The 16,678-nt window shown below is 44.0% G+C and overlaps 1 protein-coding gene across 1 annotated transcript; it reads right to left on the reverse strand.

Annotated features, from left to right (window-relative positions):
• Window positions 1-311: 311 nt before the first annotated feature.
• On the reverse strand, window positions 312-15,778 carry col28a1b (collagen, type XXVIII, alpha 1b). Its single transcript, XM_029504890.1, has 35 exons — window positions 15,729-15,778; window positions 15,067-15,209; window positions 13,609-14,180; window positions 12,546-12,566; window positions 12,404-12,463; window positions 12,183-12,236; window positions 12,050-12,094; window positions 11,934-11,960; window positions 11,795-11,839; window positions 11,671-11,715; window positions 10,876-10,929; window positions 9,116-9,184; window positions 8,836-8,904; window positions 8,419-8,487; window positions 7,705-7,773; window positions 6,921-6,989; window positions 6,740-6,808; window positions 6,349-6,417; window positions 6,018-6,089; window positions 5,857-5,925; window positions 5,663-5,734; window positions 5,487-5,555; window positions 5,330-5,398; window positions 5,181-5,249; window positions 5,041-5,109; window positions 4,326-4,394; window positions 4,168-4,236; window positions 3,803-3,871; window positions 3,506-3,586; window positions 3,383-3,418; window positions 3,182-3,218; window positions 2,555-3,109; window positions 1,880-2,064; window positions 1,477-1,684; window positions 312-860 (listed from the first exon to the last, which is right to left on the reverse strand). The coding sequence occupies exons 2-35, from the start codon at window positions 15,206-15,208 to the stop codon at window positions 688-690; spliced, it is 3,519 nt and encodes a 1,172-aa protein (XP_029360750.1). The 5' UTR covers window position 15,209; window positions 15,729-15,778; the 3' UTR covers window positions 312-687.
• Between the last annotated feature and the right edge of the window lie 900 nt (window positions 15,779-16,678).

A 16,678-nucleotide genomic window follows, 5' to 3' on the forward strand; every position in this document is an offset into this window, starting at 1 on the left:
CCCGGTGAGTCATCCTTCTCTTGTGCGTCTTATGGCGCCGATGCTTCCTCACTTCAACAACACAAGCTCCCACTCCGAGGCTGTTCATTATTTTCTTTAAATTGGTGAGCGAGGACGTGGAACATGAACGGTTCTGCTGTTTATGCAGTTTATGTTCAAGAAGCCGATTAATGGTCTGATTTTAGGCGCACAGCCAATTACAGCTTCTCCCTTATCTTAAAAATCTGTTTTCTGTACGGATGGACGTCAAGCATTCGTAACATCACATTAATTTAGCAGACGAGACTCACAATGAGGTGCTTCTATTGTCAGTGCACATAATTAAAAAGTTTATTTGCTTTGGTTTTTCTCCTCAAGGACTTTACACTCTATTAAAACAACACATAAAAAGGCATTAAGTAAAAAAATACATCATTGAATTATACAGGATTATTTTTCTGAATAGAAATGTTAGTGGTTAAAATGGTTGATTTTACAGAACTGCTCGACTGTGTGTTTCTGCATCAGCTTGTCTTGTTTCACACAGAAACAAACAGAATTAACAATTTAAAAGCTAAAACTACCTGAAGCTCATTTTATTGTAACGGTGTTGTTTATCTCTCTGTCCTCGGCAGAGAAGCTACGAGAGAAATACTACAGCTGTGAGGTGGAACTGACAAACAGGAAGTCTCAGGTTTATGGATCACTTCAATCCTTGACGCAGGTTTCTCTGCAGCTCTTCTCCGTGCTAAACCGGTTGCTGTTTCCCTGACAGCCTCCAAACCAGAACTGAGCACAGGAATTAGCCGTGGCGTCGTAGTACCACTTCACCACGTAGTCACGACACGGCCCCGGGTCCAGGATCTGGCTGCACAGCTCAGCTGGAGACAAATGGAAAACCACAATCATTATGAACAGGATCTAAATTTTGTTTCTAAACTGCTGTTTTCATTGTCAACATTTTGTGTGTGTGTGGTGCTTTTTTTTTTTTTCTTTAAACCAGAAAACGTTTAGTCCTCTGAATAGAAACCGAATCATGAACAATAAGTTTCACTGAAGAACTGAAACCAGAAACCAAGACCACAAACTTGTTACGGAAGGAGGACTCGAAGTACAGACAGTTTCCCATAGATACAATCTGAAACTCTTTCAGGTTTCAGACACCTGCTGGTGTCCAGATTTTATATTTCCAAGAGTTTGAATTTTTGTGTTTTATTCTGAAATATTTTGTTCTTATTTTGATGGATTTAAAGCAACAGGTGAACATTTTAGAAGAATACATTTAACTAACATTTTGAATGAATGAATGAATGAATGAATGAAACAGAGTACAAAGGGTGAGTGAATTAGCTTTAAAGGTGTTAGTGTGCTAATTATCCACCTGCTTGCTAAACTTTCTCTCCCTCAGGTTAAGTGTTTTTAACATTTTTGGTTCATTTAAGTTAAAATTTTAACGTCATTGTCTGTTAAGGAAGATTTTAAATGTTTAACATCTACCTGACGTGTCTGTGTCCGAGGGCAGCAGCTGTGGGGGGGTTGGCGGAGGACCAGACGGCCCGACCAGCTCACCGCTTTCTGTCCCCGGTCTGTAGGGCTGCCAGTCGAAGAATGGAAACCTCTGATTGTCTTTGGTGGTCCGGTCGTTCGTCGGGGGTCTCTGCAGAGGGACGGACTCTCTGTCCGGGTTGGAGGCCGGAGGCCCGGGCTGTGACAGACAGACGGCTTTAATCTACCTGACCTTTACTGATCCTGAGTAACTGAACCCTTGAAAGGAACTTTTTCAGATCCTGTTACCCTTCAGCCAAAATCTAAAAAAATCTGCGGGGGAAACTTAATGCCATAAGGAGAGGTATGCTGGATGATTTGGGGTGTTTTGAACGCAGCCTTGGACTCTCCTCACCACTTTCTGAACTCTCCTGAAGTCTCCTGTGAAGGTGGGGGAGTCTGTGTCCGTCCTGTATGGGGGTTCCCGGATGTTACTGGAGACCTCGGACACCCCCGGAGGAAGCCTGGAGCTCGGGATGGAGCTGAACAAACGCCTATCTGCGTCCTCGCAGATGTGACTCAGCAGTTTTTTTTCCAGAGCTGACGGAGCAGAGAGAGCAGAAACTGGTATTATATGAAGTTTTCCGACATCAGACGTTCACAGTCGCTTCAGGAACTGAATGGATTCATCTCAGAATCAGGACTCTGTGTGTTTGTGTGCTGTGGTGCTTGTTGTGTACTTCCTTTTTAAAACAGCAGTGCCTGCATCTGTTCTTTGGTGCCATCAAGTGTCAGCAAATGATTTTTACGGGATGTAACACAAATAAAAAACTGATTTATCTTTGAACTTCACTGTTTAGGGAGGTTTGGTTTCACTTTCTGTGCACAGAAACTTAATTTTTGTGGAATCACAGTGAAAAGGATCAATTCACTCAAATTATTAACATCCTCCAAATGTTATCTGTATCTTCCATTTGGGCTTTAATTTACCCAAAACACACCACACAGCATTCAACTAAGATAAATCCAGAGGATTGTGTTTCTTTGTGTGACTTTAAAATGCTCATCATGTGATCGCGGTCGCTGTCACCTGGAAGTGTTTTGAATTCTTCGACCAGGTACACGTGTTGGCCGTCGGGGTCGGAGGCCATGAAGTTGATTTCCTGCCTGAACTCCTCGTACTGAGGGTCGCTCTCGTTCACCACCCCGATCACAAACATCTCGATGTTGCTGCCCTGAGCTTCTCTGACGGCGCTCTGCAGACTGACTGAGTCTCTCTTGTCGGCCTGCCCGTCCGTGATGATGATGGCCACCTTCCTCACCCCCGGCCGGGCCGCCTTGAACACCTGGCTGGCCTGTTGGATGGCGCTGCCCGTGAAGGTGCCCTCGCCCAGGTAGGTCATGGAGCGTACCGCCGACTTGATCTCATCCCGGGTGGCTTCCTGTCCCAGGCCGACCACCACCACGTTGATGTGGCTGTAGAGGACCACGCCGATCCGGGTGGTGTCCCGGCTCACCGAGGCCCGGTCGATCAGGGCGTTCACAAAGTCCTTGATCACGTTGAAGTTGTCGGGGCCGACGCTCTCTGAGCTGTCGATCACAAAGACGAGCTCCAGGGGCGTTTGGCGGCAGGTCACCCCACAACCTGACAGGACAGAGCGGACTGGGTTCATAAACAGGGACGGAGACAGAGCTCCTCCTCTGACGCTTTACTTACTGCATATGGATCTCACTATTTTGATGATTTCATCTCTCTGTGAAAGACAGAAAGAAGGACTGATTCACAACTTTTGTTTTAAGGCTGCAACCTGTCAAAATAATTCATTTCTGTTAGAAAATCCCCGAGCTGACAGCTTTGCATGAAGAGATTCAGTTTACAGGCGTGTTAAACTGAATAATTCAGGTGTTTTATACTCACTGTAAGTCCAGGCTCTCCCTTCTGTCCCACTCTGCCCTGTGAGGTGAAAGAAGCTGTTATTGGTGCCGCCTTACCGAAATACCGAACTTGGTGAATGAACAAAGAATGGAATCAGAAAAGTACCAAAGGTCCAACGGCTCCCGGCTGTCCAGCTTCCCCTTGCTCCCCCTTTTTGCCCTTCTCCCCTCTGAACCCTCGATCTCCCTACGACAGGAAAGAAACGGCAGTTTTATCTGACTGAATTTTAAAAAGAGGCTTCCTGTAGTTTCTCTGGAAACCTCCTGACTGTCAGTGAACGTGCGATCAGCAGTAGATCGTTTATATTTGTTGTTTGTGTTGGATCCTTCGGGCTGATGTGTCAACATGTTTTCCAGCTGTCACCTTTCTTTTAGTATTTAGTTACATCAGTTCTTTGGTTACCTTGTCCCCCTGTAGACCAAGACCAGGAGGACCTCTGGGGCCAGGGAGCCCCTGAAATCCAGGCTCCCCCTGGGAAAGGTGAAAACAACATTTATTTTAATACTAGTCAGTTAGCTTAATACAAAAATTACATAACTTACAATAACATAACTTATTTCTCAAATTCTACTTTTAGAACCATAAATGGGAATGACCAGATTATTGTCTTCATGGCTAATTCAGTCCTTTTAAGTTTTTCCTTACATGCCACTAAAAGTGGAACAAAGTGAATTTACTGGTTGACATAAATATGGACTGATTTCACCTGAAAGGTCAAAAACTGTCTTTTACAGCAGTTACTGATGGAAGTAGGGACGGGGGGGTACCTTTTGTCCCTGAATGCCCTCTCCAGGTAGCCCCTGCGGACCAGGTGGTCCCGTTTGGCCAGCTGAACCCTGCAGGAAAAGAAAACTGGACATCTGAAGAAACGGACGTGAACTCCAGAGCGGCTCGTCATCTCATTGTTTCTAACAGGACAGATTACCTTCAATCCCATCAGGCCGATTCCTGATGGTCCTGCAGGACCAGGAGGCCCGGGCAAGCCTCTGTCCCCCTGAACAGAAGTTAGCGAAGATTTAATGTTATTAGCAACAACAATAATATCGCCTCAGACAGGAAAAGAGTATAAAGCCGTGGGTTTGATTCCCAGTAGGGGCAGATGGCCAGTTGGTGAAGAGTGAGAGGTGGTGTGGACAGCCGAACCCTGCCAGGTTGACCCTGCTTGGTGAAGGTTAGGAGTAATGGGCTGGGCTAATGAAAGGTATGGCGCCCCCTGCAGGACCTAGGCGAACCAGACCAGACTAGACCGGTGATTCATTTAATGTAAAAAAATATATAATTATTTCACTATTTTAATTAATAATGAATTATTTCATGGTCCTGTTGCTTCATGAATTTATTTTATCTGTCAAACTCACCCATCGAAGTTTGACAACCCCACCGATCCTTCGCTAAGCCCCGCCCCCCTTGGTTACTGTTACTATGCTAGGCTGTTTTCTGTTGTCTGAAGTTCGGTTGGAAAATGTCCAGTCAGCATCAGTCCGGTGATCAGAAAGGAAAAGGAAAGAGAATAAAGACAACAGTCCTTCAAATGTAGTGAAGTGAAAGTACAAGTATGCCCCAAAAATAAAACAGAAACTGTACTTCAGTACAGTACTCCAGTAAATTCACTTCGTTACTGTCCTACCCTGGGTTTTTACCTTTGCTCCAGGTAGTCCAACACCTTCTGGTCCGGGTTCTCCGGTCGGCCCAGGAGGCCCCGGAAGTCCCTAAGACACAGTTTTAAAAAGATTACTGTGGGCCAGTGATGGCAGAAGCTGTAGTCCAGGCTGATACTCACTGGAGGGCCAGGGAAACCTTCCCCTTTCAGTCCAGGGTTTCCTGCAAGACCTGGTGACCCTCTGTCACCCTACAAACAAACAACAAAAACAAAACACTTAGTCACATCACTTTGAAGGATCCAGAGATGTAAACCAGTTCTGGGCTCACCTTAGGCCCGGCGAAACCGATCCCTGGTTCCCCCATTGGTCCAGCTGGACCTTGTGGACCTGGTTCCCCCTGACAACAAAACCAGACATGGTGGATCAATCCGCCGACCTTGCTGCTTTTTCTTTAGGGTTGTGGATTTAGCACCACGTTGACTCACCTTGGCACCAGGTATACCCCTCCCTGGTGGTCCGGTAGAACCCGGCGGCCCTGTGTTTCCTGGATCCCCCTAAAAAATAAAACATTCATCACACTTTGGTTTACAATTACTGCCTACTTTGAATTTTGATTGATCAGGCAGTTTCATCGTGTAGCCGCTGCCAAGTTTTCACAAACCTTTTGCCCCATTGGCCCCACCGGACCAACGGACCCCGGCAGTCCTCTGGTCCCCCTGTCTCCTCTGTCTCCCTGCCAAACAACCAATACTGGTGCTCATATTCTTCCAGAAAATACTTTTGAATCATTACAGCACATTTATGATATCAAAACTTCATAAATGCGTCACATCAGCTGTGAACACCGTTTGCTACCTTGGCTCCAGGGATGCCTTTACCAGGAGCCCCGTCCGGCCCCCTCGGACCCGGCAGCCCGACTTCACCCTGCAAGTAAAGAGGTCAGCACGGCAGCAGACAGGTGGGAAATACTTTCAATCATTTAAAGACAGAGGCGGAAAGAGTCCAGGTCATGAGACCTTTTGTCCAGGGGTGCCCTCTTCTCCTGGTAGACCTGGGTTCCCCGGTAATCCTTCGGGCCCCAGTTCCCCCTGAGAGACAGAGACAGTGAATATCCAAAAATAATTTGTAGGATCAGCTTCTTGTCATGCTGCTGATTTTGGGATTTTATTTGATAACTAGCATGAGTAGTTATTAATTATGAATCCACCAGGTGGACTTAGAGAGATGACACATTCAGTGTCTAATTCAACCCCAGAACCGCAGTTTTAGATTTAATAAAACAAACAAGCACATTTTCTTCCTTTCTCTGCTGTACATGAATGTTGTGTTTGTGTTTTCTGGACTTACTTTGGGTCCTGGCTCCCCCACTCCTCTCTCACCTGGCAGCCCAGGTTCACCTGAGAGGCCCTGGTCCCCCTGAAGACCACATTCACACAAAGAGCAGTGATTTTACATCGGCTCTAAGAATAATCCAAGCAAAACTTATTATGAATTTTGGCTTTTTGAATAGAGTCCAGATGGAAATAGTAGAATTAAAGGTAAAGGCAATAAAAAATTTGCTATTTGTTTTTCACAAAAACGCTGAAAGGGAATTCCTGTAACGGACAGTTAAATGAACTGGAGCTGAATGTGATGTGAACTAATCTTATATTATAAATCATCTGCTGTGTCTCATGAATCTTGGCTGACAGGACAGCTTCATTTCACCCAAACATCCAGAACAATGCTCCTGTTTTACCTTTGGGCCTGTTATCCCAACACCTGGAGCTCCTCTGGGTCCTGAGGGTCCAACTAGGCCTTGGTCACCCTGGTAGAAGGTAAACAAAGTTGTTAAGTTGCTGCTAACATCCCGTTGAATGATGATTCTTTGATGAATTAACAGTCAGAGTCAGTTTGATTTTTGTTAATCCAGTTTTTACCTTTTCTCCTTGAATTCCTAAACCTGGAAGTCCAACTGGACCTGGAATCCCAGGTGGTCCAAGATTGCCCTAAAAACAGACATCACTTCATCTTAATAACCCGGCCAACAATTAGAAAGGATGAAAAGTGAGAAAACGGCATCAGAAGAACACGTGGACTCAACATTTCACCGTCCAACCCCTTTATCAGGAACACCAGACCAAAACTGGCTGTGGCCTCGACATGTTTGAGATTCAGCTCCACTTTTCCCCGCAGAAGATGGTGGCCTGTAAATGAGGGGGCTGTGACAGTCTAACTATGGTTGGCTCGGATTAAAGTTCCCAAAGTGAGCCAGCAGATCATCCCCACATCGTTACACACCAGCAGCCTGGACTGTTGACACAAACCAGGTTAGGGTTCATGCTAACGATGCCAAATTCTGGGCGCACTATCTGCTGCCTCAGCAGAAATCCAGATTCTTTAGACCTGGATATGTCTTCTCTGCCTTTCGTGTCCCGTCTGTATTCACTGCAGCTTCGGGTTTTTGCTCCTGGCTGTTGTCTGACATCGGTATCGAGGTTGAAGCTGATCCACCTCAAAGTCGACTGAATGGAGACACTTTTCTGCCCCCCATGGTGGTAAAAAGTGGATGTAGTCCTTCTGCATGCTCCAACCAGTCCAGCTGAAGTATTTAATTGAAGCTCCTGACATGAACCTGCACGTTTTTATCCATAAAAGTAACTGAAGGATTGAACAGGACGTTCACTCTTGCACACAGTGGTGTTTTTTGGAGGGTCCATTTACCTTTTCACCTTTGACCCCGACACCAGGAAGCCCTCGATTTCCCCTCGGACCTTCGTATCCTCGGTCCCCCTGACAGAAAGACAGTCAATTTTCATGTTCAGGCCTGGAAAGTGAATTTCTGTCTACAGACAAATTGCTGCGGCAACCAGTGAAACATTTGCTGGCTGAATCTGTTTCTTCTGCTCTGCACCTGCAGCAGACAAATCAAAACCTTTTTCCAGCACACACAGGACTGAGTGGAGATGGAGCCAACATTTTTATTTTACACATCTGTCACAGAATCATTTTGAATTGGCTCCACAATCCATACCCTTTATTTCTATTTTTAAGGAATCTGACCTGCCACCGTTGATCGTAGATCCAAAGTGCGATGATCCCAGTTTATTCGATTACATATTAAACTGTGTCATGGTTCCCCACCTGTTGGCACCTTTAATCCTCCCAGCTCTCTTAATGTTACTGTTACTGTGTTTTTAGAGTTAATGTGAACATCACTATCACTATCCAGACTCTGGATGATGATTATTATCAGGTTAACTCTATACTGCCTTCAAAATAAAACCTGAATTTTGACAGTTTTTAGTGAGAGTCTGTGACTTGAGTTTTATAAACTGTGACTGTTCGTCTTCTCTGAACTGTAGAAGCTTATTAATGTGACAAATAGTGAGGACAATAAAATTATTTTGAACATGATTAAAAAAAAACAAGACTTACCTTCGGGCCTGGAAAACCTTCTCCGGGCGGACCGGGGTTTCCCAGAGCTCCAGGTGGTCCTTGGGGACCCTGGAAGCAGCAGAGCAAACAATCAACACATGTTGAGATATGCTGAAATAAAAACAAGGGCGTGTTGAAAAAACTGAAGCAACCTGCAGCAGGCAGCTGGGTTCAGGATACTCCAGGCGGCAGCAGGCGTTTTAAAATAGTTCTGAACATTTTAACTTTAATTCCCAGAAACGTTGGCGTGAACATGTTCAGTGTATCTGTAGTTTCAAACTTCTCACCTCCTCTGGGTCTCCATTAGAGCTAAAGGGTCAAGTATCTGTGCAACAACACATTATAATCATCGCCTGGCTAGTGGAACTAGTTACCAAAGTTATAATGGATGAAGAAAACAACGCCGTTCATACTCACAGGTAGTCCCGGTTCTCCTATCCCAACAGGACCTGCAGGACCCGGCCTCCCCTGAATGCCTTTGTCACCCTGTAAGCGTCACAAATCCCCAGTCAGAAACTGGAAGCACATTAGCTGAGTGATAATATTTATTAAGTCTTTGCTGTAACTTGACTTGAGAAGCCTTAAAATGCTCTGGGACTCCTCAAATCAGGGACATATATATATTTATATATAATAAAATGGCCATCACCAGTTTGAGAACACATATAGGCAGATTTAACAGATGATTTAGAGTCACCTTGGCTCCTGGGAATCCAATACCGATGTCCCCTGGTGGTCCGGGAACACCAGCGAGTCCTCGGTCGCCCTGTTTGAAATAAAAGTTTATCTTTGGAGGTCATACGATGGCAATTCAGCACAGGAAGCAAGTTGACATGAGAATAAAGGAAACTGACAAATACTAAGTGCATGTAGCCGTCTTGCTGATTGTAATATTTCCCACCCTGACGCTATAATCTCATCCCAGCTGATGCTTTTCAGAAACATATTCCCGTGTTGCTTTGTAATCAGTCAACTCTGGATGGTAGAAAAATAATGAAAACAACAAAATTGTCAACTTGCTGATGACTAAGTCAACACAAAGATTCAATCAAAACCAAGAAAATACACATAACAACCTTGTTTGTGTCTCATATATTCCCATTATTAAGTAAGAGTGGTATTTAAAATCTTACAGGGTTTTTAAAACGTCATCTACTCTCTGAGATGCTCTACATATGAACAACCTCATTTATTTCTTCTGAGAATAAAGAAATAAACTCTAACCTCTAAAATGCCAACAAATTAATATAAATAAGAATTTTGTCTTTGTCTTAAATGACATTTGTTACAGTCGAATTAATAATGCCTGGATGGAAAAAGATGAATAAAACCCTTAAATCACTGTAATCTGTGAAGCTGAATGAGAATCTCGTCTTCATTCATGTTTTTTCCATCTGGACTGTTCGGAAAAGATATAAATCCCATTACATGTGTCCTGTAGAAAGAGATCTTTGTTAGCCTTTGCAACACATTTTAAAGGTCGTTTTTATGTATCTCATCATTTTTTTCACGAAATTGAAAACTGACAATACAGATGTTGTGTTGCGGGGAAGTGTCTGGACAGCATTACATGTGAATGATGAATATTATCCGACTATTCTAAGGAAAAAAATAACCTCAAAATTGATCTTAATGAGTCTCATTTGTTTGGTTAAGCAGTTAATCAAGGGGCTGTATTCTGAGTAGGCTCTGGATGTTGACAGGAGAATTTTAAATCCCAAAGAGGAAATGTTGTCTCAACTCTTCTGTTCAGAATCCTTTCAGTAATTTTTCTCCTGGTTCTTTTTTTCTGAAATTGAAGAGATGTCTTGTGTGTAAAATTTGGCATTTACACTTTCTGAAATCACAATATTGTGATATTTTGATGGAAGCTTAAGAATAAAACCCCAAATAAAAGTACATAATTTAGGAAAATATCTAAATCTTTTGAGAATTTGTTTTATAATAAACCTCCTCTGGATATTATGAGAAACAAAGTGAATCCCATTTTGCTCCTTCATTTCCTGCGTTGTGGTGATGATATTTTTTTCAAAGAACGTGCCCCTTTTGCGCATCAACTTGGAAAGGTGACTGAGAGACAATTTTGTGTTTGAAGAAAAAAAAGTGTAAAAATTAAAATATGTTAAAAACTATTTTCATTTTGAATTGATTTCATGGTTACCATGGTTACCAGCCGCCTGGCCTGGAAAACATTTACCTCCAAAAGATTCAGCTTGCAACTAATATGCATATTTAAAAAAAATATATGAACCCAACCCTGAAGAAAATAGACACGGAGCTACTGTCTCATCTTTTTAGTCCGGCCTGTATTTGTGATCCACAAGGGGGCTGTGAAGTCAGAAATTTACGGTGCTGTAACTGATGTGTGTGCAATTGATCCAACCAATGAAATTATTTCTGTGACCTATGATGGAGAAATGACGGAGACGGACAGTTGGAGCTCCTGGAGAAACTTACTTTAGGTCCTGCTTGGCCTTCAGGACCCACCTCCCCTGTTGGTCCTACTGAACCCTGCAAAAACAATTTAAAGTTTATCATCATCACAGCCGTGCCATCGCCGTATTTCGGTTTTCCAATATCATTCAGGTCCTTTTTCCTTTTCTGATGAAAAAGATAAATGCAGCAGCACAAAATAATCACGCAAGAATTAAAAAAAAAACCGACCCAAGCTGCTCAAAACCAAGCCACCACAACTGAGTGAAAAATACAACAGGATTAGCATCAACATTCATGGCTTTCATGTGCTTCGATTCTCAGGCCGAGCTCACAAAATAACAAGGTTATACTGACACTGTGCCAGTAGCACAGAGGAAGAAGAGCGACCAGGTCCCTGAACTAATCCCACCGCACAAAGTCTGTTCCTGCAAAAGAATAATATCCTGCAAGCCTGGATTCACTGCTTTGGATAGTCACATTAGTATCAGGATTATCCATAATCCAAAATTCACATTCCATTAGTGCAAGGCTGAATAAAAGACAAATTCCACTTCCATTTTTCATTTTTAAGAGTGAATGGGCTCTCTGATGTCGACAAATGGAAACGTCTGTGCGTCAGTGTGAACTACACATTCAAAGGTGCAAAGGATGACGGCTGGAGGTGACAGAAAACACACTCCAACACCACAAACGTGAAAGTCATCGTGGTTCAGCGGCTCCCCAAAGTGACTGTGATTCATCATCTGGGGTCAGTTTGTTTGCAGGGCCAAAATTGTTCACTCAATGTAAAGAAAAGAGGACATACAGCCACGCTACCTGTTCTCCTGGTAAGCCTTGTGGGCCTGAAGGTCCCTCAGGTCCCTGCAAAATAACACTTAATTTATAATCAGGTCAAACTTGGTCAAACTTGGTGAAATATCTCAGGAAACAATGACTGTACAGTGTCGCCTTTTTCCCCCGGGGTGCCGCAGTCTCCCCTCTCCCCCTGAAAGAAAACACACCAGATTATTTTCGACGGCTGTATCAAGTTACATGATGCAAATGCAGCAAAAAAGGCAAAGCAGTAAACAGATACCAACCTTGCTGCCTTTGTAACCTGGACGACCCTGTGGACAAAAAAAAAAAAAAACTGTTTTAAAATCCACATTAACACAACTTTTGTGTATTTGTACGGGTAAAAGGAGGAGGTTGTCACCTGTGGACCATCGTTTCCAGGTTGGCCGTTCAGGCCAGGTTCCCCCTTGAAAAGAGACGAATGTAGAATGAGCTTCATGAAATCTTTCAGAGAGAAACGACCTGTTTCTTTGTTTCCTGGTGTTTTGACTCACCCTCGATCCTTTTAGGCCCGGTGGCCCTCTGAAGCCTGGCTCTCCTTTCCTGCCCTGAAATGAGTAACAGTTCACTCTAAAGTCCCGGATAGATGCTAACAGACTAGCTGCTCCTCAGTGTGTTGGTGAAGGAGGAGTAACTATCCTGTAATCACGGTAAAGATTGTACTTCTTCCACTCTGACAACAAGAGTGTCCCTGTGTCGAGGTCTAAACACTCACTGCGCTTCCTGGAGGACCCCTCGCCCCTTTTTCACACAGACACATTTGGGCTTGCGGACACTAACTCAGAGAGAAAGGCAAAGTCAGTGCAGCCGCTAATGAATTAGTTACGGTACATTTTGGATGGCAGGGAGTGACTTACCCCTTCGAGTGCGACTGCAGCCTGGAGGCAAAACACCACAGAGAAAGATGTCAGTTACAGTTTCGTTACAGATTCAGTGCAGAGTCAGGAAAGGTTGATTTGTAACCATGTCTTTGTGATATTTCCTACATGATTGATGCGAACGTCATTTTGGAAGCTTTAACACATTTCTGGAAAGTGGAACAAGTCGTTCCAGTCTCCATGACCGGCCCTGGCTAGCTGCAGATATGTGACATTTGTGAGAGTGTGGAAAATACAAAGCAGGCAGGAAGGCCCACCCCCTCAGTCTGAACCCGCCATGAGGACAGAAAGTGCAGAAAAGAGGCGGAGGAGGGGGCAGCTGGGCAGCTGGGGGCATTAACAGTCTGGAAGAGAAGCTGCTGAGGCCAAGAAGCAAATACGGGTTCAATGGTGATTAGTCATGATTGAACTCTGAACACTGCGGAGGGCCGGTGACACACACAGGAGAGACCCTGATGAACTCATTCATTCAGCTTCTCCTTCTTATCCATTTCCAGGCTGGGGTGGGGGGTGGGGGGGGGGTACACTGAGGCATCAGAAAGTGTAATACAGTGATGAACTAACCTTTTTTTTTTTTTTTGGGGGGGGGGGGGGGGGGGGGGGGGGGGGGCTTTAGAATTAAATTGTGTGTATCTTTGACTCAGATGTAAGTTTTTCCTCTTTTTTTGCCTTTTACAGGCCAGTGGATTAGAAAATAGCAGCAGAAAAACTAGTTAGATTTATCATGTAACCCCCTGAGACAGATCCACCAGATGCTGGTCAGACAGACAGCATTTGAAAAGTTTTCTCATAAAAACCTTCTGATTTCACTTTCAGTGGGGAGATGTTAAACTCATCTCCGTGGTATTTTTCTCAATGGGGGGACAGTCGAGACAGTCAAACTAAAACCCAGACTGAGTCTTTCACACTTTAAAATAAACATTATTATTTACCATGATCTCTTACACAATAGATTTGTTGTCCTGCATCACAACATACATTAACAGAACAGACTGTTGGACAATAAATGGTGCCTGCTGTGTCAGATCTTCACTCTACTCACCATCTCTTTCAGCAGCTTCTCCTCCAGTTGAGGATCAAGAAGACTTTGGACAAACTGTTGAGCAGGCGTGCTGGCGATGGCTCGCAGTTTGGCGCTGTTCTGACTCTGCTGGGCGACGTCCGATAACCCCACAGCGAAGAACTTGATGCTGTGACCTTTGGCCTCTGCCGCCGCTGAGATCACATCAGGGTTTCGGGGATGGTCAATCCCGTCTGTCATCAGCACTACGACCCTGACGCTGTCTGGCGAAGTCTCCTCTACCAGAAGCTGCGAGGCGTTGGTGATGGCGTAGGTGGTGTAAGTGCCGTGGCCGATGTAGTTCATGGTGCTGACCTGACCGTGGAACGAATCCAGGTCTTTCCAGACGGAGAACCTGTGCTCTATGGACACGGAGCTGCTGTACTGAAGAGCAGCCATTCGCACCTTCAGCGCCCAGCTGGCGACCCTCAGCATGGCGAGCCGTGTGCTGAAGCTGAGGACGAAGGCCTTCTGCCTCTCGAACAGGAATATTTTTGCGCTCTCAGAGCTGTCCAGGATGAAGGCCACCTCCAGTGAGCACGTCATACCTGCAGCTGTGAGAGAAGGGGAACTTCAGATGGACGTTGAGATTCACAATGCCGTCGAGAAAGACAGACACATTTCAATCAGTCACTGAGTCCCTCTGCCGCTTTATCTGGCGCAGGTTGAGCGATTGGATGAGCAGCAGTGGGATATGTTTGGTGAAAAGCTGCAGCTGCAATGTTCTGTTTGCACACTATATGTCTAGCTCTGTATGAAGAAGGTTTGTCCATAATGAGCTTACCATCTTTGTTTGAGGGGAGATCATTAGTCCAACAGAAAGTCGAGCAGTAATGATTTCACTCTACAACAAAAATCTCTTATGTTGGACTCTCAGGATGTGTGATGGGCTTTTTATTGACTTAATGATTTAATTCATTAATCAAATATCAAAATATGAATTCACAATGAAAAAACTAATTGTTCATCACACTCCCGGCCTGCTTTGTGGTCCTTTCTGATGAAACCACTGGGAGTCGCCAAAGCCAAACATTTTCAATGCCCAAACACACATAAGAGTTTTAATTACACCTTCACTTTGATGGCTGTGCCAGCAGTAACAGTGATATTTGTTCTTGATAAATACATCACAGATATACAGCATATTATACAGCAAATAACAGCTCTGTTGATTTTTGTGTAATGCCTGTGACTTATCTTTTTAAACTATAACTGCACATTTAGTATCTCTGCAGGGACTGGTGCAGTTCTGTAAGGCTGAGCTGCCCCAGAACCAGCGAGACCAAAATGCATTTTCGGGGTTAAGGTGTTTCATTTAAGCATTTCAGCTTTTGGCTGGAAAGGTCTTGGTTGTGTAGCGAACGTCTGATCTTTCCACCAGCAGACTGTTACACCCACAGAATCCAGGGATTCTGGATGTGGACTCAAATACAGAATTACCATTTTCTCCATCATCACGCAGCCTGTAGCTGTTCCTGCGTCCCGGCTTTCTTCGCTGGCCCGAGGCCTCGTGTATAAGAGCCAGTAAAAGGAGGCAGAGCCCCACTCCTCTCCTCAGGTTTCCCCTCAGCAACATTTTCATTCTATCACAAAAGCAGTTTTGTAGCTTTGAGACAAAGTAATGAAGTGCATACATAAAAGCAATCAATACAATATATGAAAAAAAAAAAAAAAAAAAAAAAAAAATCTGTCAATTCAATGTATAATATATTATACATCCTACTAACCGCACCCAACCAACACTGGGAGCTGTATGACTACATTTTCATAGTAATGACTTCAATGTCCTCAACAATGGGATCCTGTGTTCCACTTATAAACATGTTTAATAAAACACCTGCCATATTAAAAAGTACTGAGATGCATCTAAAGCCAATGAAAAAAGTGAAAATACTAATGAGTCTTTCTAAAGTTGAAAAGTTTTGAAACCTTTTATAAAGTCATAAATTTGTGTAAGAATAAAAAAAAGTCCTGCTCTGACCTCTCGAAGCTGTCGTGGGATTAGTAGTAGTGCACACAATTAATTCAATCTAAAGCATCACACAAAAAGTTATAGGTGAGGAGAAAATGTTGTTTGGAAATGAAAAGAAAATGAGTTTTACCCAAAATCTCATTCAGCTGCAGTCAGAGCTTGAAGTCCAGTCGGCTGTGGCTCTTTGGGAGGCATTTCACCGCAGAAGCAGGTCCCTGTAAACCGGGCTGGGATGAAGTGAGGACCATCAGATGAGCTGATGAGCTGTGAGAGCAGCCGGGGGCTCTGGGGCTGCAGATCAGCAGACTGGATGAGTGACCAAAAGGACCTTATTGTCCTGACTCTCCTGCTCACAGACACAACAGCCTCCTGTGGGAATACTATTGGAATATTGGAGCAGTGTAGAAAAATTTAACTAGATAAATCACCACGGGGGGAGGAGATCTCTAACTCGATATCAGCATTGTTAAATGTTTAAAATAAAGTACCCTTGTCTACACAGGCAGTCCATTACTTATTCTCATGAACAGAGCCACTGTTCCTCTTTTGGACACTTGTTGGGGGGCGGGTGGGAGGATTATGATAGTTTTCAGTTTGTCTCCCTGTTTTGTTTTGGTTTTTTGGCCTGTTGAGCATGGACACCATTGTTTGGATGTTGTGCGTAAAAAAAAAAGGCCCAATGGGATTATTTTACTTCTCTGTCACCCACTGATGCGAAAACCAGACAAGTTATAATACGATTACCATGTTCAGAGCTGATATTGACCTAGTTAACTATTATTAGTATTTTTACCTTTTATAGCCTAATTCTGATGTGCCAAAAGTCCAGTTGGTTACTTTCTGGGGGGAAAAACATTAAAAATATTTACCAACTTTCATTCCAGTATGGAGAAAAATCTCTATTTTTTTTTGGGGGGGGGGGGGGGTCGATTTTAGTGTCTTCTTCCCCTCTTTGTGAGTCTTTTTTATTTTAATTTTGGTCTCGGCGCCCTCTGGTGTTGAAACTGTCTCCCGAAGCGGAACGGGGAACTCCGAGCAGCGGAGGCCTCGGAGCGCCCGGACGTGTTTTGGTGTAACACA

This window comes from Echeneis naucrates, chromosome 6, assembly GCF_900963305.1.
Source record: "Echeneis naucrates chromosome 6, fEcheNa1.1, whole genome shotgun sequence".
NCBI lineage: Eukaryota > Metazoa > Chordata > Actinopteri > Carangiformes > Echeneidae > Echeneis > Echeneis naucrates.

Bases quoted from the DNA above. Each gene is read 5' to 3' on its own strand.
- col28a1b (XM_029504890.1), bottom strand. From the start codon at position 15,208: ATGAAAATGTTGCTGAGGGGAAACCTGAGGAGAGGAGTGGGGCTCTGC. The intron at 5,926-6,017 runs GTCTCATGACCT...CTTTACTTGCAG, and splicing joins AGGGCACCCCTGGACAAAAG to GGTGAAGTCGGGCTGCCGGG. The intron at 3,219-3,382 runs GTGAGTATAAAA...TGTCTTTCACAG, and splicing joins AGGGAGAGCCTGGACTTACA to AGAGATGAAATCATCAAAAT.